Source organism: Peromyscus maniculatus, chromosome 1 (genome assembly GCF_049852395.1).
Source record: "Peromyscus maniculatus bairdii isolate BWxNUB_F1_BW_parent chromosome 1, HU_Pman_BW_mat_3.1, whole genome shotgun sequence".
Lineage (NCBI taxonomy): Eukaryota > Metazoa > Chordata > Mammalia > Rodentia > Cricetidae > Peromyscus > Peromyscus maniculatus.
This window is the reverse complement of record NC_134852.1, coordinates 52,407,984-52,431,290: the sequence shown is the minus strand read 5'-3', so window position 1 is coordinate 52,431,290 and position 23,307 is coordinate 52,407,984. Positions and strand designations below refer to the sequence as shown.

Genomic DNA, 23,307 nt, shown 5'->3' with positions numbered 1-23,307 from the left:
TCTAGCGTCTTGCTTCTTTGGGCAGCTCACTGGCATCTCTCTCAACTCCACCCTTCTTCATCCAAGTTCTCGGTTCGATTGTCCCGCCTGACTTTATCCTGCCTTGCTATAGGCCAGTCGGTTTTATTATTAACCAATGAGAGTAATACATATTCACAGCGTGTAGAAGGATGAGCCCACAGCCATTCCCAGTATCTAGTTAACGTGTGTCAGTTAACACACAAATTCACAAGTTCCAAATTCTGCACTGCAGGGGTCCCTGTCACTCAAGGATGTGACTGTGGACTTCAGTCAGGAGGAGTGGCAGCAGCTGGATCCTGCTCAGAAGACCCTGTGTATGGATGTGATGCTGGAAAACTACGGCCACCTAATCTCCATAGGTATGGGAAGCTGTGACGCTGCTTATTTCCTCTCAGGGCACCTAAGTAGCTGTGCTCTCGAATTCCAGTCATGGGAGCCAAGAGACCCTTTGGTTTGCAGGAGGGGTATTTGCTCTTCGGCTCCTAGAGCAAGGAGCTAGGTTTGCTGTTATGCCAAAGAGAGACATTCAGCCATGCACCTTAGTCACCTTTAGTATTTTTTGAGCTTCTGCACATGTGCAGTCACATGTTGAGATTGTTCCCTCATCTCCCTCACCTACCCTCTTTGGCTGGGTCCCCAGCTACCTTGCTCATTATCGCTTCCTTCTCCCCCTTATCAGGGTGTGACGTGTCTAAACCCGATGTCATCCTCAGATTGGAGAGAGGGGAAGAACCGTGGACATCATTTGCAGGTCATGTCTGCTTAGGTGAGTTTCTGAGTTCCAGACATGAAAGATAATAGAAAGTAAAACTGAAGGAAGCAGGTAACCAGGAATATCATTGAAATGTTTTAAAAGTTCTTAAAATTTCCTAACTTTTGAAGTAACCGGCTCACCTACAAAACTGAACCAAAATTCTGAGCCAGGCCTGTTGGACACGACGGGAGTCCTAGGAGCTGAGTCCAGGAGCTCGAGGCCAGCAGGGGCGCGTGCTTGAGGGGATGAGGGGATGAGGGGTCCTTGCACGTGTCATAGCAGGCAGGGAAACGATCTGCCGAGGCGAGAATGAAAACTCTGATTGGCCCGACCTAGTTGGCCAGGCTGGATCAAGCTTCTAGAGAGTCTGATCCAGGGGATTTATTGCTAGCATATTTAAGGATAGTACAATTTGGAAATGTTTTCTGGTGTAACACAAACCCTGGTGCATGAGGAGGCATAATTACACTGAGACTCAACTCAGGGTACATGTCATTTCTTCCAAGGAGATGCGTTCTGGAGATAGGCTACCCTATATTAACATGAGGGGAGGATCTGGCCTGGCCTTGGTCATATAGATAGCATAGAAGTCATTTGGGCTACTAGCCACCTCTGGTCCTGATTGTAAGGGCTTGATGTGGCCTGGCCCAACAGATAACACAGATCACCAGGCTATTAATCACCTCCAAATCCCAGCCTTCTGGAAAACAGGTCATATGTCCTTCCTTTTAAAAGAACAATCCTAGGTGCTTAACATTTCTGGTTTCTTTGGAGATCTATAAGTGCAACAAATAAATGAATAAACAAAGGAGTTCAAGGCCAACAGGGGAGCGAGCATGTCTAAATAAGTAAATGGGCAGTGGCCAAGCTCTATGGTAAACCTCTTGCCTGACATACTAAAGCGTGGACTCACCTCCAACACCATAGAATAACCAAAAACTACATATCATTTCTCCCCAAACTTGCTTGTTACTAAAGATATTTGCCCCAATGGAACAAAAATGTACTACACGCTCTTTCTCTCAGTGTTCAGTTAATGTTTTTTTTCTCTTTGCTGTTTTCTTTGAGAAAGTGACTTGCTATTTAGCCCAGGCTGGCCTTGAACTCATGATCCTCCTGCCTTAGGCTTCCAGCTGCTGGGTGTTAGGCCATGTACCAGCACACTCTTCTGCTGTTTGTGTTTTCTTTCCCATGAACTGCTGGTGACTATTTCCTGTCACATCTGTCTGCTTCCAGTACTACACACGGTTCATATAGACACAAACATTATTTATAGATACTCTATGCTTCAAGATTCTTTCTCCCAAAGATAAGATCTATTGAAGACAAATCTGGCATATAATGTGTTGAATATTCAGAGTAAACAGTTATATGTGGAGCATGAGGCCCTAGGTTTAGCCCCCAGCACTGGGAGGAAATGTGTGAATGGAGCTGTGTAAGAGATACTTTTGTCATCCATTCAGAAAGCCTGTACTACTGAGCTCTTTTCAAATACACCTGCTTAGGCTGTGACCCTATTCTGACCAAAGTGGTTTAATCCCAGAAAACATCATCGCTCTGAGATTCACAGTAATATTGTGAACTCAGGCATTCAAAGAAGATCACAACATACAACTGTAGCCTAGGCTAGCCTGGTACTCATAGAAATTCTTCTGCTGAGGCGGGTGGTGGTAGCGCTCACCTTTAATCCCAGCATTTGGGAGGCAGACGCAGGTGGGTCTCTGTAAGTTCAAGGCCAGCCTGGTGAGTTCCAGGACAGACAGAGCTGCACAGAGAAACCCTGTCTCAGAAAAAAAAAAAAAAAAAGAAAGAAAGAAAGAAAGAAAAATTCTTCTGCCTCCATCTCCTCGGTGATAGAAATGAAAGGTGTAAGCCACCCTTTCCAACCAAAAGATTTTTTGAATTTGTGTATTTTTATTTTACATGTGTAAGTATTTTGCCTGCATGTATATATGTGTACTATATACATACCTGGGGTCTGAGGCCAGAAGAGGTGTCAGAGTCTCAGGAACTGAACTTATAGACAGTTGTGAGCTTTCATATGGGTGCTGGGAACTGAATCTGGGTTCTCTTAACTGTTTAGACATCTTTCCAGTTCCAAACATCCTTTTCAATAAGAAAGGGTACTCTCCAGACAGTATTTTATGAGATATTTATGAGAAAACGCAAGACTTTAAGTTTTTGCTGCTAAGTTTGGTGGTGCCTGCCTGTATTCCAAACACTTCAGAAGCTGAACTGGAGGACTAGCAGGAGTTTGAGGCCATGCTGGCTGCTCTTCTGAGAACTTTGCTTCCCAGCCCACTTGGTGGCTCACAACCATCCATAAGTCCACTTCTAGATCTGATAGCCTCTTCTGACATCCATGGGCACCAAGCACACATTTGATGCACATAGGTGAAGGCAAAACACTCACATGAAATACAATAAATAAATCTAAAAGTTAAAAACTGTTCAGAGTCATTTTTGGTACATAACAAGTTTGAGGTGAGCCGGGGCTACATGAAATCCTATTATGTTTCAAAAGATTTTTGTTTTTGCAATGAATTTTCTAGATGATAATTATACCCAAGTTTCAAGTAGAGCTTGAAGCAATGGAAGGGAGTATGTGTAGGCTTTTGGTGTTGTTACTGTTCTGTTGTTGGCTGCAGGGTTGAGGATAGACCCCAGAGCCTTGTCCATGCTGGACAGACGCTCCACTGCTGAGCTACATCCCACCCTGGAGTTTGTTCAGCTGGTTTTCACCATGTAGCCACGACTGACATCAAACACTCAATCCCCTTGTCTCTGCCTCACAAGTGCTGGGATTTCACACGTGCACCCTACACTTGGCAATAAAGCTGAAAATTGATGAAAACACCACAAACTTGGGCTGTTGTCACTTGGCTCGGATGACCCAACATTTTAGAGGGTGCCGTTCACTTTCTGCCTTGGCCTTCTCACCACCTAAACATCTTCTTACTTGCTCAAATCTTGATTATGCACTAAGATAAAGAGATAAGCATCTGAAAACAAGTTATCCCAGGAGTTTTAGAGTCAGTTTAGCAGGGTGAGTTCAGCAGTTGTACACACCACTCTGTATTAAACTTCTTGTTAGAGGCATTTTCCTAGTTCTCCTGTTACATGGCAAAATAGTTCTACCTCTTCAGTAGCCTCAGAGCTAGTTATAGGAATTATAGGAATGCTTTTCTAGATTCCAAGAGACTAATCCTTTAAAAGATTAGTGAGCCTGTGGTGCTTTCTGTAAAGGGGGCTGAGCAACATGACTGGCTGTTTCACCACAGTAATTGAGAGGCTTGTGTATAAAAATTTGGGTGATGTTTCCTGCAATAGTTATCTTTCCTGTGATTTCTCTTAACAAATATTTCTACCTTATTGTTCATCTTACATTACTTTGATTCCGTTGATAGATCTGTTTCATCATTTAAGAGTCTTCCCAACCCTGAATTCCTCTTACACCATTCCTTATTTGGTTTGTATTACTTTCTGTATATAATTATTTACAGTTCAAGAGGCATTAACAGTGTTTTTATTCATTCTTTTTTACATTGAAGCACACTTTGTATTTATGCTTCATGTTCGTCCGTAGGTTTTCTATTCTTCTTTGTTTTGCTTTATAACCTGGAAGTGGGTTGCTATAGGTCTTTCACATGTTAGATTGCTTCATAATTCTTTTACCTAGCAAATTTGTAGAAATTCACTAGTTGTTATTCTTTTCCAGAAGAAAACTGGAGATCAAGTGAGTTTTTAATGAAATTCAAGGAACACCAAGATAAGTATTCTAGATCATTTGTATATATTAACTATAAAGAACTAACTAAAAAGAAGAGTAATATGTATCAAAAGACATTTACCCTAATGAACAGTCCTACTAATTCCAAAGATCTACCTCCTGAATATGACACTCATGGAAATATTTTAGAAAATGTTTCAGAATTAATTAACAGTAATCTAAGTCCTGCACGAAAGAGATTTAATGAGTATGATGGATATTTGAAATCATGCCCAAATTCCATGCAAGACATGGGACATCCTGAAATCAAGTTCCATACTCAAAGTGCCAAGGCTTGCAGTCACAGTGATGTACTGGTACAACATGAGAAAATAGGAACTCCAGCACAGTCATTTGGATATAATGACTGTGAGAAGCCATTTCTTAGGAAGGGAAGCTCAAATACACAAAATAGAGCATACATAGGGGAAAATCCATCCATATATAACAAAAAGAAAAGAGCAACAAATACTGAAAAAAATCATATATGCACAGAATGTGGGAAGTCCTTCTGCAGGAGGTCAGTGTTGATTCTGCATCTGGCGATTCACACAGAGGAAAAGCCTTATCAGTGTCATCAGTGTGGAAATGCATTTAGAAGGAGGTCATATCTCATTGACCATCAGAGAACTCACACGGGAGAAAAACCCTTTGTTTGTAATGAGTGTGGTAAGTCCTTCCGCCTAAAGACAGCCCTCACTGATCACCAGAGAACACACACAGGAGAGAAGTCATATGAATGTCCACAGTGTAAGAATGCCTTCAGACTGAAGTCCCACCTTATTCGTCATCAGAGAACTCACACGGGAGAAAAGCCATATGAGTGTCATGACTGTGGGAAGTCTTTCCGTCAAAAGACAACGCTCTCCCTCCATCAGAGAATTCATACAGGGGAGAAACCCTATATTTGTAAAGAATGTGGGAAATCTTTCCACCAGAAAGCAAACCTCACTGTCCACCAGAGGACTCATACAGGGGAGAAGCCCTATATTTGTAAGGAATGTGGGAAATCATTCTCCCAGAAAACAACACTTGCTCTTCATGAGAAAACTCATAACGAGGAGAAGCCCTATCTGTGTAAGGAGTGTGGTAAGTCCTTCCGCCAGAAAACAACTCTTGTGGCCCACCAGAGGACGCATACGGGGGAGAAGTCTTATGAATGTCCTCGTTGTGGGAAGGCCTTCAGAATGAAGTCCTACCTCATTGATCATCACAGAACTCACACAGGAGAAAAACCATATGAATGTAACGAGTGTGGGAAATCGTTCAGTCAAAAGACAAATCTCAATCTACACCAGAGGATTCATACTGGGGAGAAACCCTATGTTTGTAATGAGTGTGGGAAGAGCTTTCGCCAAAAAGCAACCCTCACTGTACATCAGAAAATACATACAGGGCAGAAGTCCTATGAGTGTCCTCAGTGTGGGAAAGCTTTTAGCAGGAAGTCTTACCTCATTCATCATCAAAGAACTCATACAGGAGAGAAACCCTATAAATGCAATGAATGTGGAAAGTGCTTCCGTCAAAAAACAAATCTCATTGTTCATCAAAGAACTCACACAGGTGAGAAACCCTATGTGTGTAAGGACTGTGGCAAGTCCTTTAGTTATAAGAGGAACCTCATTGTCCATCAAAGGATTCATAGAGAAAATATGCTAATAGAATAAAAGAAAGTGATGTCTTTGTAAAGTCTTTCCAATTATTGTAAACCTGCAGTTTCAAAAAGAAAACCATGCTTACACATATCACAGTAGTTATTAGAGTTCCCTGCCACAGTACTATTTACTGCTCCCTAGCATAGGAAATATTTATGGTCATTGTTGAACTGTGTCAGCTGTGAAGGTAATTTGTAACTTTGAGACTGTTCTGCTGACTTTAAATACTTTATGAAAACTACTTCCAATTGTGTGTGGTGTGCACACTTAGACATGCCAGCACTTTGGTGGGAAAGGCAAGGAGGTCATAGTTTTAGAGCAACCTGACCTACATACCTGCTTTCAGGCCAGCCAGGGCTACATGGGAAAGACCATCTCAAAACAACAAAAAATTGTAGAACATGTAGGAACACACTGTAAAATGGTTATCAGCATTAATTTCCATAAGAATAAAAATGAACCCTAAGTTTCATTGTATTCTATATTACTAAAAAATAGCTGCTGCTTTCCCTGTAAGTGCATTTGCATATATTTTTCCTTCGGTTTTTTGAGACAGGATTTCTCTGTAGTTCTGGCTGTCTTGGAACTCTATAACCAGGCTGGCCTATAACTCACAGATGTGACTGCCTCCGTATCCCCGAGTGCTGGGACTAAAGGCATGCATCACCACTGCTGGCTCATATTTTTAAATTTTAAGCATGGTTCATCATACATCTTGGATTTTTTTAACATCCGGCTTTGTGTCGCATTTTCAAGATCAGTACAACAGCATGTGGTAGTAGCAAGTTAGTTTTTAATATTCATTTAAGAATATACTTCTAGTTATCATATTTGTGGATAATTATATTTTTGATAACTGCCATAAAAATACTGCTATATTCTGGTATGTCTTTCGGTGTTTACATATGTGTATGCATTTCTTATTACTTAATACCAAACAGAGGAATTTTTCCTTCCAACATGGAGGTCTTTGCAGTTATGGTAGATTCTGTCATATATCTCAAGACCTTTCATAAAATGATTAAATATAATCAACGTGAAAAAGCCAAACCAGACAGGCCTGGTGGTGCATGCCTTTAATCCCAGCACTGAGTAGGAGGCCAAGGCAGGCAGATCTCTGAGTTTGAGGCCAGCCTGGTCTATAGGACAAGGACAGCCAGGGCTACACAGAGAAACCTTGTTTTGAAGGAAAACACACACAAAGATAGAAAGATAGACAGATAGATAGACAAAACAAAACCAACCAGAACTCTTTAAACAGCCATTCAAACTGGATAATGTTAGGGCCCCCCCCCCCCCAAAAAAAAAGGCAGTCCAGTGACATTGTTCAGAATGACGGTCTGGGCTCAGCTCAGGCTGGACCAGAGATTGCTTTAGGGAGGGGTTTATAAAAGCTCACAGAAGAGCCACTTTCCTTATGTCTTCCTTCTTCAGGCAAATGAGGCATCTGGTTACAGATCAAAGCCCCATGCTAACTTCCAGGTTTCTTCAACCCCTATTACCATGGAGCTGTGGTGCATATCAAAGCCCCTGGGCTCCTCTGGCCCTAAACTTCCAAGCTGTACCAGCTTGAAGCTTCCTCCAACTCTGCAGCTACCTGCTCTCTTAAAGCCCCAGCCCTTTAACTCCTCTCTCCACCCCCTTAGGGTGGCCAAGGCAGCTCTGGACCCCCAAATGCCTCTGGCAACTCTCTCTACCACCTGAGAGAGAGGCACATGACAGTTTCATGTTTACAAAAAAAACCCTTTCTTTACACCCATGGAGTGATCTATTTCAGTAGCTTTGACATGCTCTCACCTACAGATAACATTTGCTAAAAATAAACCTTACAGTCTGGGCATGGTGGCACAAGCCTGTGATCTCAACAATTAAGCTGAGACAGGACCGCGTGAGTTCAAGGCAAGACTGGGCTGTATCGGACCGGGCTTTTGAGGTGCAGTCTCAAAGAGGCTATCTTTGTCTGTGTAAATGCAATGAATGTTGAAGTCTTTAGCCATGCCTCAACACTTACACAAAACCAACAATTCTTACTTAGGGAAAAAGCTATAGTTTTAGGGGTGCTTATAGCCCTCACTTATACCATATCAGAGAGTTCACGCTAGAGTAGAGGTTAAGTGCGGACAACTGAGAGCTGAGAGAAGAGTGCCTAGACTGGAGTGAACTTTCCATGTTAAATAGACCTTTAACTAACCAGCCGGTTTTAGGGTACAGACCAGTAATCCAAGGCATTGGAAACACCAAGGCAAGAGATTCCTAAGTTCAGAGCAAGGCTGAGCTAACAAGCTAACAAGACCCAATCTTGATGAAAAAAGTAGCATTATGGATGTAGCTCGGTGCTAGAACACTGGCCTAGTACATGCAAGGCCCTAGGTTTTTTTTTTTTTTTTTTTTTTTTTTTGGTTTTTCGAGACAGGGTTTCTATGTGTAGCTTTGCGCCTTTCCTGGAGCTCACTTGGTAGCCCAGGCTGGCCTCGAACTCACAGAGATCCGCCTGGCTCTGCCTCCCGAGTGCTGAGATTAAAGGCGTGCGCCACCAACACCCGGCAACAAGGCCCTAGTTTTAATCACCTTTCCAGGTAAAACATGTTAGGGGAAAAATGGGTCCCTGAAAATCACAAATCATGGGGGTCTGTTGATTTTCTTAACTGTGTGTATGGATGTTTCGTGTGCATGGATGTTTTATTTACATGTATGTCTGTGCACCGTGCATGCAGCACTCTTGGAGGCTAGAAGAGGGTGACATCACCTGGGACTAGAGCTAACAAACACTTGTGAGCTGTCCCATGGGTGCTGGAGTTCGAACCCTGGTCTCTGGAAGACCAGCTAGTGCTCTTCTGTGCTTCACTCCAGCCCATTTTCCATTTTAAAAGACTTTTGGGAGTCAGCGTACTGCATGTTTGTGGAACTCCAGAGAAAACCCGAGCAGATCAGTTCTGTTCTTCCAATCCACACCGGTTGTCAGCAAGTGCCTTTACCCACTGAGCCAGCTCTAGATCCGCCCGTATACACATACATGCATGTACTTGTACACTCCACATATAAAAGCACATATAAACTATACACATGAAAAAGGAAAAAAAGGACTGAATTCCTTCATGGTATTGAAGCTATGAAGGCATCATTTACCTCTCAGAAGTAAGATGGCTAAGTCAAGGCCAAATGTTGAAAAGATCTGCAATACTGTCTGGTTGTTTATAATTTCAAAAGCAAAATCTTACCATTTCTAATGGATTGGATTATAATTTCTAGTGGATTTAACTGTTTATTTAAATGAATTAAACATGGGTCTTCCAGGTGACCACCGGTTTAGGAATACAAAGTTACAAATCCTAACAGCTTTCCAAATGAGACTGCAATTATGGCAAGTTATACCAAGGCAAATACTTTATGCATTTCAACACAGTGTAAACCTCATCCTGGGGTCAGTGGAAATGTGTAGCCTCAATCTTCTAAATTCGATACAAGAATCTGAGAACATTTCAAGATTTCTGGGAAAATACTACTTTGGTATATCTAGAACTCCATTTGGAGCTGACATTTATGTTACATGAGTTTTCAAATGTAATAAATACCTGCAAATTTTTTGAATTGACACTCAAACTGAATTGGCATTTTAAAAAATCTGACATTCACCTTAAAAAATTTATCTCTACATTTATCTTTATGAAAGAAAATGCCCATGCCGGGCGGTGGTGGCGCACGCCTTTAATCCCAGCACTTGGGAGGCAGAGGCAGGCGGATCTCTGTGAGTTCGAGGCCAGCCTGGACTACCAAGTGAGTTCCAGGAAAAGGCGCAAAGCTACACAGAGAAACCCTATCTCGAAAAACCAAAAAAAAAAAAAAAAAAAAAAAAAAAGAAAATGCCCATGTATGTGTACACACATTCTTTTGTGTGTAAATTTGTGTAGAGGTCTGATATTCCTACAGTGCTATTCACTTAGTTTTTATTAGATCTTTCACTGCAGCCTGGGGCTCACCAATTAGGTTAGATTGGCTAGCCAGTAAGTGCTATAATGCCACATGCACACAAATGAAGAAATGTACACTCCATCTCTACTTCCCTTTACTCTAAATATTTTTATACCACATGGGTGGGGGTACCTGTGGGAACCACAGGAGAGCATGGGATCCTCTGGAACTGGAAACTGAGCCCATCTTCTGGAATAGCAGTAAGTGCTCTTATCTGCTGAGCCAGCTCGCCAGCACCCCTCCTCTTTTAAAATGTAGACTTAACTCTGTAGCCCAGGACGCCCAGATCTCATCCTATAGCCTGGGTTGGTCTCAAACTTTTGGTAATCCTGCCTCAGCCTCCGGAGTACTGAAATTATGGGTGAGCACCACCACACTTAACTCCACTGAACTCTTAACAAAGTAACACAAAAGGCAGTCATGGTACCACAGAATCTCCAAACCCATCTCCTCCACACAGAATCCAGAGTTGGCCAGAGAACCAGGGAGATGGCTTAGTCAAAGTTCTGGGTGCCAAACTAATTCCCAGAGACACATATGTGGAAGGTAAGGCCCAACTCCACAAACTTATCCTCTGAGCTCTGCATGTGCTGTGACATGCCAAGTGTCCATACATACACATAAAAGACAAATGTGCTTTTAAGAATTTTTTTTTTTAATTTGGGAAGGCTGGAGGGATGACTGAAGAGAAAGAGCGCTAATGCTCTTGCAGAGGACCATTCCCAGCATCCACACAGGATGGCTGATAGCTACCCAAAACTCCAGCTCCAGATCTTCTCCACTCCATGGACATTGACATATACATGCATATATACAATATAGTATTGGCCAGGAGAAACAGCCTTGCAAACTCACACAGTGGCGAATGTCTGCATAATCCCCCATCACATCACACAGCTGGCACAGTGCACATCCATCCTCCAAACCCACCACTGCTCCCTCACTGCCTACCTCATTCATGTCCAGATCATGTCCAAGCTTCACGCTGAGTCACCTCTAGGCTTCTAGCACAGTATTTTGTCTTTCAGTATTTTTACTCGAGAATTATATGTCTGTGTATGGCACGTACAACTGGCTGCAGATGCCGCCAAAAGTGGGCATGGATCCCCTGGAGTTGGAGTTACAGACAGTGATGAACAACCCGGCCTGGGTCCTCTTCAAGGGCTCTTAAGTAGAGCCAGACCCTTCCCATCTCCCATTCATTATTAATAGCAGCAAACATTTACTGTGTACTCTGCAGCTGAACACTGCTTGAGATTTACATAAAAATGTAACCAAGGCTTTGAAATAGGTGTAACTGGAGATAAGCTATGGTACAAACGGTGTTGTCAGATGTCACCCCCAGCACTCCCCTTTTTCCTTTTCTTTCTGAGACAGTCAATGCAGCACTGGTTGTCCTAGAACATCTACGTAGACCAGGCTGGCCTTGAACACACTCACACTGATCCATACAGGTACAATCACACCTTTTGTCCTCTTGGTTTCTAAGCCATTGCTGGAAACGAACACCTGGCCACATTAACGCTGGAGACAGCTTTCTTCCTCTAGACGAATCCAAAAGCTGGCTACCGTCAACATGGCAATGTGGACCATCTTTTCTCTAAATATGCTTGTCCCAGGCTTCTTCTTAGCCTCTAGTTTTAACATAACCTCAGAACAGAATCCAAAAACTCTTACCAGAGAAAAGGATTGCTTTTGGATTCTTAGTTTTGTTAACAAAATTATTTAGAAATTGGATGAGTGAGGTGGCTGAGCGGGTAAAGGCATTTGCCACCAAGCTTAACGGCTTAAGTGTAATCCCTGGGACACACATGGTAGAACAGAACTTATCCATGCAAGTTGTCCTCTGGTCACATGGTCAGATCCACCCCAAGATCTCATGTGTGCTGGTCAGGAATTCTGCCACTGATTATACTCACAAACCTAGGGGGACACACAAACATTTGATTTGCAAAGCTTTCTATTGCTCTAATCCTGAGGAGTCAAAATTTGCTCTCCACTAAGCTGCTGTGAAATCACACACACACATACACACATACACACACACACACACACACACACACACACACACACACACACAAAATGACAGCACAATCCTACAGATAGAAATGGTTAGACTGGTGGATCTGAAGTGTCTCTAGAAGAACATAAGAATCTCTTGGGAACTTGTTAGCAATGCAGATTCCCAGAACCCATCTGAAACTTAATGACTCACAAGCCAGAGGACAGTGACAAGCTGAGCAGTGATTCTAATGTACACTGAAGTTGAGCACCTGTAAAGGAAAACACTGGTTATGTGGTCACTACATACATACACTACTACAGTCATAGGCCTGGGATATACAGCACAGCACACTCAATTAACAAGCACCAAGCCCTAGGTTCCAAACCCAGCACCACAAAAATTATGGTCAGGAATTAATGCAGAATTAAGAGACCAATTTTTCATTGTGTCATTTCATGATATTGAAAGAAAACTTTAAAATTGTTGTTTTATACACAGCTAAGCAGGGCAAGTAAAGGGGACAGAGATTTCCTATTTGGAAGGGGAGGATTTGTTTATATATCTAGGCATACAAATCATGATTATGCCACCAGAGCAAGATGCATGCTAATGTAGCCACATGAATGAATGTTTTAAAAGTTCTGAGATTAACATATGCAGATGTAACTAACATTTGATACATGAGGGGGCAGCAAGACGGCTCAGCATATAAAGGGGCTTGCCATCAAACCTAAGGATCTGAGTGTGACCTCCTGGAACCCACATGGTGGAGGAAGTGAACCAAACTCTACAAGATTCCCCTAGCTGGCATGCACACCACCCACTCACCCGCCCACTTGTGCCCCACACAAAATGTAAGAAACCCCAAGACCTGGGAGCTAGCTGTCAATTAGGTACTTGCCTTGCAAGCATAGGACCTAAACTCCATTTCCTTAAAGCCATGCTTTAAAAAACTTCTTTAAAAAGCTGGGTGTGTGCCGGGCGGTGGTGGCGCATGCCTTTAATCCCAGCACTCGGGAGGCAGAGCCAGGCGGATCACTGTGAGTTCGAGGCCAGCCTGGGCTACCAAGTGAGCTCCAGGAAAGGCGCAAAACTATACAGAGAAACCCTGTCTCGAAAAACCAAAAAAAAAAAAAAAAAAAAAAGCTGGGTGTGGCAGTATGCACTTGTAGTCCCAGCCTTGGTGAGAGGCAGCGCTAGGCAGATCCATGGGACTCGCTGTCAGTCAGCTTGGGCTAGACCAGTGCGATGTGGACAGAGCACAAGCAACATCACACAAGGCTGTGCTCTGGCTTCCATGAACATGCACATCTGTATGCAATGCACATGCCCCACCCCAATACATGATTTAATATTCTGTACCAAATTAAACTGTGATGACCAAGAAGGAATTTTAACTCTTCAGGAAGGCCCAAAAGGTATGAGCCTCTTACCCTACCACCCCTTGGGAAAAGAAACAAGTGTCTGTCAAAACAGTTGGAGGGATAAAACACTGACTATCAAATGATGCAAACGCACCTAAAGTTCTTTAAAGTCCCTACGCTCAAATGTAACAAGGAGACCATACTCAACATAGTGAAATAAAGTTGAAAGATTTAAGAATATGCTGTCACTTTAAATTTTAATAAAATAGATAATTTCATTACATAGAGTGTCAAGTCCATCCACTCATTGTTAAAGTTTTAGAAATATCTTCTATAAAAGCTTGGTATTTGATTGGGAATTAATGGACTATAACATTTCTACAGGTACAGAGTTCCCACCTTTACCTCCATTCTTATTTTTAAAAATACAGAAAAGTACAAAAAATAAGACATGATATCCATATAACACAACCGAAAGTTAGCCAGTATCTTCATATATTTACTTGCAGTAGATAAGAGAATGAACGCTTATATAAAAAGCTGGGGCCAGGCCGGGCGGTGGTGGCGCACGCCTTTAATCCCAGCACTCGGGAGGCAGAGCCAGGCGGATCTCTGTGAGTTCGAGGCCAGCCTGGGCTACCAAGTGAGTCCCAGGAAAGGCGCAAAGCTACACAGAGAAACCCTGTCTCGAAAAACCCAAAAAAAAAAAAAAAAAAAAAAAGCTGGGGCCCTCCCCACCCCCTCCCACTCACTCCCTTCCCTTCTTCACTCTGAGTCAGGAGTGGGTCGCATTCTTCTGATGCATCGCAAACATTTACATACATGTATGTATTTATACCACGATAATTGGCTGAGTTTCAAGAAGGAAAGTGAACTTGACAGTCAATGCATCTATACGCATCACTCTGCAACGTGAGTTTCCCCACATCACTTCCAGAATCTGCCCAGTTACACACACACCTCATTGTTGCATCTGCCGGATGTCTGCATAATAGTCCACCTAAAAACTTCTCATTCCATTCCTAACATGTGGTTCAGTTCTAATAGTTGGCTACTCTAAATGGTAAATTTCCTGGTACCTAACCTCCGGAGCATAATTACTCATGAGAATTACTAAGTATTTTCAAATGTTACAAGGAATGTTTCCCCACTCCCAAGGTCATGCCTTGTACTATGGATAGCATTTTATATTTCTGCTTTCAATTTCCACATACTTTACTTTTACAGTTGTTGATAGTTTGTGGTGTGTAGCTTTGCTCCTCAGAGAACAATTTGCCTCCAAACATAGTCTTGGTGTTCATCTGAAGTAGTTCTTTTCATATAATGCATAGTTATCATTCTATAATTTCTGTCCTCTTGAAATTACGTTACATATTACTGTATGACAATATAATTTATTTTGTTTCTTCTAGTACAACTTTATTAGACTGGTGAAGACTTCCAGATCTATGCTGTTAGCAGCGTCAGGCTTGTTTCCCACTCTCAATTGTAGATAACTGTGTTTAAAGTTTCAGCATTACTTTTGTTTTGTTATGTTCATTGAGTGCAGGCTTCTAATCATACAAACTTCTTCCTCTTCAGTATGACTTCCCCGCTGTTTACGACATTTTATGTGAAATGTTTGGCTGATTTGTGGTGCTCAGCCTCAGAATAACTACACGATGCACTATGAGGTGCAAATTCTTAATGAACACTTCTCCATCTTGAAGATATTCAGAGCATTTAATGAGTATGGATTTTCTGGTGTCTAATATGGTGTGACTTCTGGCTGAAAGCCTTCCCACACTCACTACACTGATAAGGCTTTTTACCTGTGTGTATTCTCAAATGCAGGGCCAGGGTTGAGAACTGAGAAAAGGCCTTCCCACATTCATTACAACCATAGGGCTTCTCACCTGTATGGCTCCTCACATGCACTGTTAGAGATGAACTCTGAGAGAAAGCTTTTCCACATACATTGCATTCATAAGGTTTATCACCTGAATGAATTCTCACATGCACAATAAGTGATGTTCGCTGAGAGAAGGCTTTTCCACATTCATTGCATTCATAGGGTTTCTCTCCAGTGTGAATGTTTTGATGCTTTATGAGGTACTTTTTCTGGCCAAAAGCTGTTCCACATTCATTACATTTAAAGGGTTTCTCACCAATGTGAATTTTCTCATGCTCAGTAAGGTTTGATTTGCCACTAAAGGTTTTCCCACACTCCTTACATATGAAGGGCTTCTCTCCTGTGTGAGTTCTCTGATGTCTGATGAGGTTTGACTTCTGAATGAAAGCTTTCCCACAATCTTTGCACTCAAAAGGTTTCTCTCCAGTGTGAATTTTCTGATGGGTAAGCAAATTTTCCTTCTGGCTAAAGGACTTTCCACAATCATTACACTCAAAAAGCTTCTCTCCAGTGTGAGTGTTCTGATGCTTAATGACATATTGCTTTTGGCTAAAGGCTTTTCCACATTCATTACATTCAAAAGGCTTCTCTCTATTATGAAAGTGCTCATGCTCTGTAAGATTTGATTTGTGGCTAAAGAGTTTCCCACATACCTTACAGGCAAAGGGGCTTCCCCCACTTAAAATTCTCTGTTGACTGAGGTGTGACATCTGAATGGAAGCTTTATCACATTCACGAGGTTTATCTCCAATACGAAATTTTTGAGAACTGAGCACTTACTCTTGGTTGAGGATATTTCCACATTTCTTATAGTTCTAAGGCTTCTGCGTCTGACCTCTCACGCAGATGCAGAGTTAGGGACAAGGTTTAAGAGAACTTTATCAGTATAAACCTTTCTTCCCAATGTAAATTTTCTGACAGTCAATGTTGTTTTTGCAAATTTCACTTGTTTCTCTCCAGCATGAATTTTCTGACGTTGAGGGATCTGTCATCTAGCTAAAGGCTTTTCACTATTCCTTGGAAAAACAGGGCTTCCTCTCAGCATGACTTCGATCTTCAGTGAGATGTGACACGAGTAGATGCTTCCCCACAGATGGTAAATTCATAAGCTTCTCCTCTAGTCTGCGTGCACCAATGGAGAAGTGTTTATTTAAACTGCAGGCATTTCCACACTGGACTCTACTTATAAGATGTTCTTACCAGGAGGAGTAGGCTATGGTAGAGGATTTCCAAACTCTGAAAACGGATGATTCTTTCCCATACAACTTCCTGTTTAAATCTGAATTGTGTTTCAAGCTCAAAGCTTGAAGCTTTGAAAATGTTTTGCCTTTTAATAAGCAAAGCCTGTTCTGAAAAAAAGAAAGAAAAGAAATGAAGTCTGTGAGAAGAGAAAAGATTATTCCAATCTTCTTGCATTCACCACTTTCCTTGGTGGACTCAACTGACCTCCCAGATCCGAATGTCGTTCTATGTACTTGTCATCTCCTGGCTGCTCCTACAACAGATCACAAAGAATCATTTAAAAGAACATAAGTAATGTATGGTAAGCACGCAACAAATACCTCCTGTAGGTTAGTTAGTATTACCCAAATATTTCCCATTATCTAATGCTAGTTTTCACAGTATTAGAAGGTGCCACGCAACCTTCCAGGAGAGGAAAGCAACCAATAATTTCATGCATCTATGACACCTATGAACCATAACAACAACCAACACGGTAAGATATCCTTAAGGGTACAAAGTCACACTCATAGCTTGGTAGTAACCAACAGCTGTCTAACTGGACTCAAGGCATGCTCAACAGAAGGAAAATAATGTCTGGTACTGGAAACCTAGTCAACTACCTGGGGTCTTAAGAGGAAAACCCACTACTGCCAATTTACTAAATCAGTCCAGTCACTAACTGTACTCTAAATATGTATCCTTATATTCACAGTTAAGTGTGGCTCTCACCCATCATCAAATACACTGTCTTTACCACAGGTGGAGTCCATCACAGAAAACCACAACTGGTCAAAATGCAGAGAACAACTGATCATGGAGTGCCCAGCCACAATAGACGCACCTGTTGCACCTAAGGCTCCAGGAGCACCATGAAAGAGGAGGCGGAAAGACAGCAAGAGACAGAGGATCAGGAAAACTGATGTAAGACTGTGTCTCCTAGAAATGACAGGGAAGCTTTACCTTTGATACTCAACAAAGGCTGCCTAAACAGGATGTGAACAAGTGTAACACCAACAGACATGCTAACATGAAAGGGAGAAATCTCATCAGACTTACCCTAAACAAAGAACTACAGGCAACTAAGGAATGCTGAGAAGAGGAAAAAGAGTCTTCCCTAGGGATAAGACCTCTCATTGGTTATCCAATGCCACTAGTCACCCCTGAAATCATATACATACAAGTACCACTATAAATGGACTAAGCATATACATATATATAAAAGAAAAACAGGCCATGAGTCTAGAAGGGAGCAGGGGGAAGAAATGGGACAGCCTGGAGGAAGGGGGGGGGGAGTAATTATATTTTCATTTCAATACAAACTCACTCTCTCTCTCTCTCTCTCTCTCTCTCTCTCTCTCTCTCTCTCTCTCTCTCTCACACACACACACACACACACACACACTCCCCCATTATGAACAATAAAATTTCAGATGGTTTAGTGTATAACTCAAAGGCATAATGTTTGCCTAGCATTCATGAGATTCTAAATTAAACCCTCAAAAAAACCCAACTTGCCAGTTTTGTGCACTCCTCCTCCTGTAACCCCAGCACCTAGGAGGCGGTGGCCGGATGATCAGCTCAAACCACCTTTGTTTGCATAACAAGTCCAGGACTACCCTGAACCACAAGACACCCAGTCTCGAGAGACAAAAATAAGCTGGGTGGTGGTGGCACACGCCTTTAATGCCAGCATTTGGGAGGCAGAGGCAGGAGGATCTCTGTGAGTTCCAGGCCAGCCTGGTCTGCAGAGCGAGTTCTAGGACAGGCTACAAAACTACACAGAGAATCTGTGTCTACAAAACAAAACAAAACAAAACAACAAAAAAAACAAAAATAAAACTCTGTGTTATGAGGATTGTGCTTAGAAAGATTAATTGTGATAGCGCATATTCCAGAACGAAGAAATTCCATGAAATTATTATCTCTTAATTTTGAAAAGAGAATCCTTAAAGGGAAAATCTGGTTTAAAAAAATGATATTCATGAGAATACTCCTGCAAAAATAAGTTTTTCCATTTAAGAAATTAGTAAATTGCATAACAATGAGAAGTTACTCAACAGGATAAAATGATTACTGACTATATAAAAATAAGGTAATTATCACCCAACTAACACAAGTCCATAGAAAACAATTCGTGGAAGTTGGTTCTTTCCTTCTACAGATGGAACTCAAATTGCTAAGCTTGGTGGCAAGTACCTGGTCCTGACTTTTTAAAAATGCAAACCATCTTAGAGGAAACATAGAATGTGGCTACCAAGATGCAAATGTCAAACAATCAAACTGGTTTGTACCACAAACTACAAGAATAAAAAAATGAAGGGACTCGAGTATCTTAAACAGTGGAATGAAAGAGGCAGGAGAAAAGATACAGTATAAAGAAAGCAGGTGGCTGCCAACGTGGCGCAATGGCAGTGTGGCCTGGCAATCTGTAGTCAATCTCCAGCACTAGAATAAAAGTGACAATGCAGGCGCTATCTATAGTAAGTGCTAAATAAACACAATGATGTCTCAATCTCAGTATTACTTAATATAAACAGTAACAGTAAGTTAAGAAGAGAGTTAATACAGAAACTAAGAAGCTTCATACAGTCCAACTATTACTACATTCACTGTAATAACTCAAGAAAAAACAAGAATTAAACATCGTTAGACATTTCTCAAATATTTAAAGCTTGCATGATCTGGAGCCTGAAGTAGGAAGAATGTAAATTCAAAGTCAGCCTGGGCTATATACATTAAGACCATGTCTCAAATAAAACAACAATAGTAATAAAATAAAACCTACATGAAAAAATGTTAAGGGCTGTTGAGATGGTTCATTGTGCAAACCTGAAAACCTAAATTTAGTATCTGGAACCCCAGGCAGTGGTGGCGCACACCTTTAATCCCAGCATTTGGAAGCAGGGCAGGCAGATCTGTGAGTCTGAGGCCAGTCTGGGCTACAGAGTGAGTTCCAGGACAGCGAGGGAACAAAACAAAAAACAAAAACAAAAAAGAAAGAAAGAAAGACTATCTAGAGCTCACATAAATGTGGAAGGAAAGAATCAGTTTTACTGTGTGTGACCTTCACATGTGCATCATGGAACCTGTGCACCCATCTACACACCAAGCACACACAATAATAATTTTTTAAAAAATGTAAACACTTAGCTGGGTGGTGGTGGCACACGCCTTTAATCCCAACACTTAGGAGACAGAGCCAGACGGATCTCTTTGAGTTCGAGGCCAGTCTGGGCTAGAGTAAGCTCTGGGAAAGGCTCTAAAGCTACACAGAGAAACCCTGTCTCATAAAACACACAAAACAAAAGAATGTAAACACTTAAGACTCCAAATGACATCAGAATAAAGCACGTGTTCACAGATAGGAATGTCTAACATTATAAAGATGCTGCTTTCCTCTAAATTATTTTATAAATGTAATACAATCTCAATAGCAATTGTGGGGGACATTCTCCTTATCCAGACAAGCAAATCCTACAATTTACATGAAAAAACTAAGCCTATAACCCTAGCTTCTCAGCAGTCCAAGACAAGAACACCAAGTGTACCACCACGCCTGGCTTATTATGTGGGTGCTGGGGACCTGAATTAAGGTCCTCACGCTTGCATGGCTTTACTTCACTGAAATGAACCAGCATCCAGCCCCTCTGTAGTTTCTATAACAAAACCAATCTCAAGGCCTGAATGTATACAACCTTGGGCTGGGACTCACTCCTCTCCCAGACATTTTCTGGGGATCTTAAATCAGACTATTAACTTTTTTCCAGAGAGTCTACCCTAAGTTACTGCATCCCAGTGAGCAAGTTCTACTTTATCACGTGTAATCCTGTCACGTGCACCTCAATAAACACCCTGTGAGGTTCCTTAGCAATCCTTGGAAGACACTGGCTCCAAACCCCACCAGAATGGTGTATAGGACTCCTGCAGAGACAATGAAATGCGACTCTTTGAGAAACCCACACACATGCTCTGGAATGTCTTTATTCCTGGGTGCCTCTTTTCCTCTATCTTGAGGATGTGTGGCTCAGTTGGAAGACTGCTTGCCTAGCATACAGGAAGCCCTACAGGGTTCAATCCCTAGCAACACATAAGCTGGTTATGATGGTATATCCTTATAATTCCAGAGCCCGGGAGGCAGACAGGAAGAGACGGCCTCAGCTGCTACATAGCCGGTTCAAAGTCAGCCTATGCTAAATGATACCCTATCTCAAACAATTTCAAGAAACTCCCAACTCTGGGGCAAGCAAGATGGCTCAAATAAAGGTCCTTGCTACCAAGCCTAAAGTACTGAGTTAAATCTTCTCTACCCACATAGTGGAGGAGAACCAACTCCTTCCAGTTGTCCTCTGACTTCCACATGCACACTGTGGCACTTGAGAGTTCAACTAAAGGGAGGAAAGGAAGGGAAGGGAGAAATGTAATTAAAATACTATCTCAAAAATAACAGAATATAGGCCAAGCAGTAGTGGCACACACCTTTAATCTCAGCACTCGGAGGCAGAGGCAGGTGATCTCTGAGTTTGAGGAGTGAGTTTCAGGACAGCTAGGGCTACACAGAGAAACCCTGACTCAAAAAAAAAAAAAAGTCTTTTATCTCACTCCAGTTGCAGGGGATCTGGTGCCCTCTACAGGCAGTGCATGGTTGCATGGTGCATGCTTGTGGTGCACAGTTGTACTTGCAGGCAAAATACACACAAAAAATAAACAAGAATAAAATCTTAAAAAAAAAAAATGTTAGTGACATTTCAAAAGATAGGAGCTGGGCAGTGGTGGCGCACGCCTTTCATCCCAGCACTGGAGAGGCAGAGGCAGGCGGATATGACTTTGGAGGCCAGCCTGGGCTACAGGGCTATAGAGAAACCCTGTCTTGAAAAAGCAAAGCAAAGCTAAGGCTGGAGAGGTGGCTCAGGCGTTAAGAGCACTGGCTGTTTTTCCAGAGGTCATGAGTTCAATTCCCAGCACCCACATTGTGGCTCACAACCATCTGTAATGAGATCTGGAGCCCTCTTCTGATGTTCAGGTACATGCAGGCAAGCAGAACACTGTGTATAGATAATAAAGTTTTAAAAGAAAAAGCAGCCGGGCCGTGGGGACGCACGCCTTTAATCCCAGCACTCGGGAGGCAGAGGCAGGCGGATCTCAAAGCTATACAGAGAAAACCCTGTCTTGAGAAACCAAGAAAAAAAGAAAGAAAGAAAGAAAAAGCAAAGCCCCCCCTCCAAAACAAACAAACAAACCAAAAAACTCCCAAAGAAAAGCAGCTAGAATGTGAAGGTTTCACATTTTTTGGTGGTGGTGTGGACTGACTCAGGACCTCTGCATGCTAGTTATGGGTTCTACCACTGGTAAATTTAAAGACTTGCAATGGTACTCAATTGCTTTGCTTTTACTACAATTGCTTTGCTTTTACTATTAAAAAAAAAAAAATAAAGAAAAGAAAAGAAAAATCGTCAATGCCGGTCCTGTCTACAGTGACCGCAATAGCAGGCAGTAGTTTTTCCACAGGCCACGTAATTTACAGACCTAGACTCATGAAGGAGTCATGACTTCTATGATCCAGAACAGCAACAACTACGTTTTCTTCAAAAAATGAGGAACCTGGGCCTGTGAGATGGTTCAGCGGGTAAAGGCGTTCGCTTCCAAGACTGCCAACTTGAATTCGACCCAAAAACCCACACCGCGGGAAGACAGAACCGACTCCAAAATTGATCTCACCCCTCCACACATGCGTTCAGGCAAGCATGGCCAGACAAATACAGGTAAATAAAATATTTTAAAATGAGGAACTATGCCTGACCTAAACCTTGACTCTCTAATCCTGGGTTTTCAGTGGAATGACGCTCCTCAAAAGGAAATGCGAATTGCCTGGCAGCTCTATTAACGTACCTGAAAAATCAGAAACGGAGTCTGCTGCAGGCAACCCCGAAAGAAAAAAATTCCAAACGAAATTTTGTATAATTAAGCATGCCAGGGTAATCTATATCCTACCTCCATTCATAAGCAACTGCGCTTTAGTATAAAAATCGTTTTTTAAGATCTAAACATTTTTATTAATGTTTACTAAACATTACAAAACTCAACTGCCTGGCTATAAACTCACTATTAATAAACACTGTTTTATTAAAAGTGGTCACTCCTTAGCTTCGTCCTCCTCTCAAGTCCTCAAATAAAACGGATGCTCTTGGGGAAGATGGCCCCGTTACGATGATCAGCACTTTCGACTCGGGACCTACGGCGCAGACGTGAAGCCTCAACACCCGTCTCCACTGTCTCATCAGGCACAGCCGCCCTTAACCCCACGCCCAGCTTCACCTTCCCTCAACAATCCCCACAGCGGGGCAAACTTCGCGGCCAGAGTCGGCCTCGGACGTTCGCACGCTCCTCGGAGGCCCCGTCCCCGTCCCCCACGCAGGCCGGCGCTCTAAGCCCACCCTCGACCCCCGCGCCGCGCCACCAAAGCTCGGAAGCCTCCCCGCAGCCTCCCGGCCCCACCGACCCAGGACGCCCAGATCCCACCTCCTACTTTGGCGCCACGTGGACCCAGAGGCCGTGCTGACCCGCGGACAAAGACCAAAATGTCCACTCGCTGGCCTGCGTCTGCGCACTGCGAGAGCGGGCTCGCACTCCCAGAAGCCTCCGCGGCGCTCGGGGCTTG

The 23,307-nt window shown here is 42.5% G+C and overlaps 2 protein-coding genes across 6 annotated transcripts in view; one reads left to right on the top strand and one right to left on the bottom strand.

Moving 5' to 3' along the window:
- Window positions 1-20,742, top strand: part of Znf567 (zinc finger protein 567) — a 25,939-nt gene extending 5,197 nt beyond the window's left edge. For 2 of the 3 annotated variants that reach the window (XM_042268163.2, XM_042268159.2), the window contains exons 4-6: window positions 254-380; window positions 701-787; window positions 4,494-12,236. In XM_042268163.2, the coding sequence (XP_042124097.1) occupies window positions 254-380; window positions 701-787; window positions 4,494-6,211 (1,932 nt within the window). In that variant the 3' untranslated portion in view covers window positions 6,212-12,236. Of the gene's footprint in view, window positions 1-253; window positions 381-700; window positions 788-4,493; window positions 12,237-17,411 lie in introns of those variants that run through there. The other variant, XM_076546298.1, reaches the window with a different exon arrangement.
- Window positions 13,778-23,307, bottom strand: Znf146 (zinc finger protein 146). Of its 3 annotated transcripts, none has more exons than XM_076551464.1 (3): window positions 23,169-23,307; window positions 16,875-16,923; window positions 13,778-16,777 (listed from the first exon to the last, which is right to left on the bottom strand). In XM_076551464.1, exon 3 carries the CDS (start codon window positions 16,136-16,138, stop codon window positions 15,260-15,262), a length of 879 nt encoding a protein of 292 aa, XP_076407579.1. In that variant the 5' UTR covers window positions 16,139-16,777; window positions 16,875-16,923; window positions 23,169-23,307; the 3' UTR covers window positions 13,778-15,259. The 3 variants fall into 3 exon arrangements, with proteins under 3 accessions (XP_076407579.1, XP_006982083.1, XP_015856094.1); XM_006982021.4 differs by having other exon boundaries at window positions 13,778-16,772; XM_016000608.3 differs by having other exon boundaries at window positions 23,176-23,256.

Coding starts and splice junctions, on each gene's coding strand:
- Znf146 (XM_076551464.1), bottom strand. CDS start 16,138: ATGTCACACCTCAGTCAACAGAGAATTTTAAGTGGGGGAAGCCCCTTT.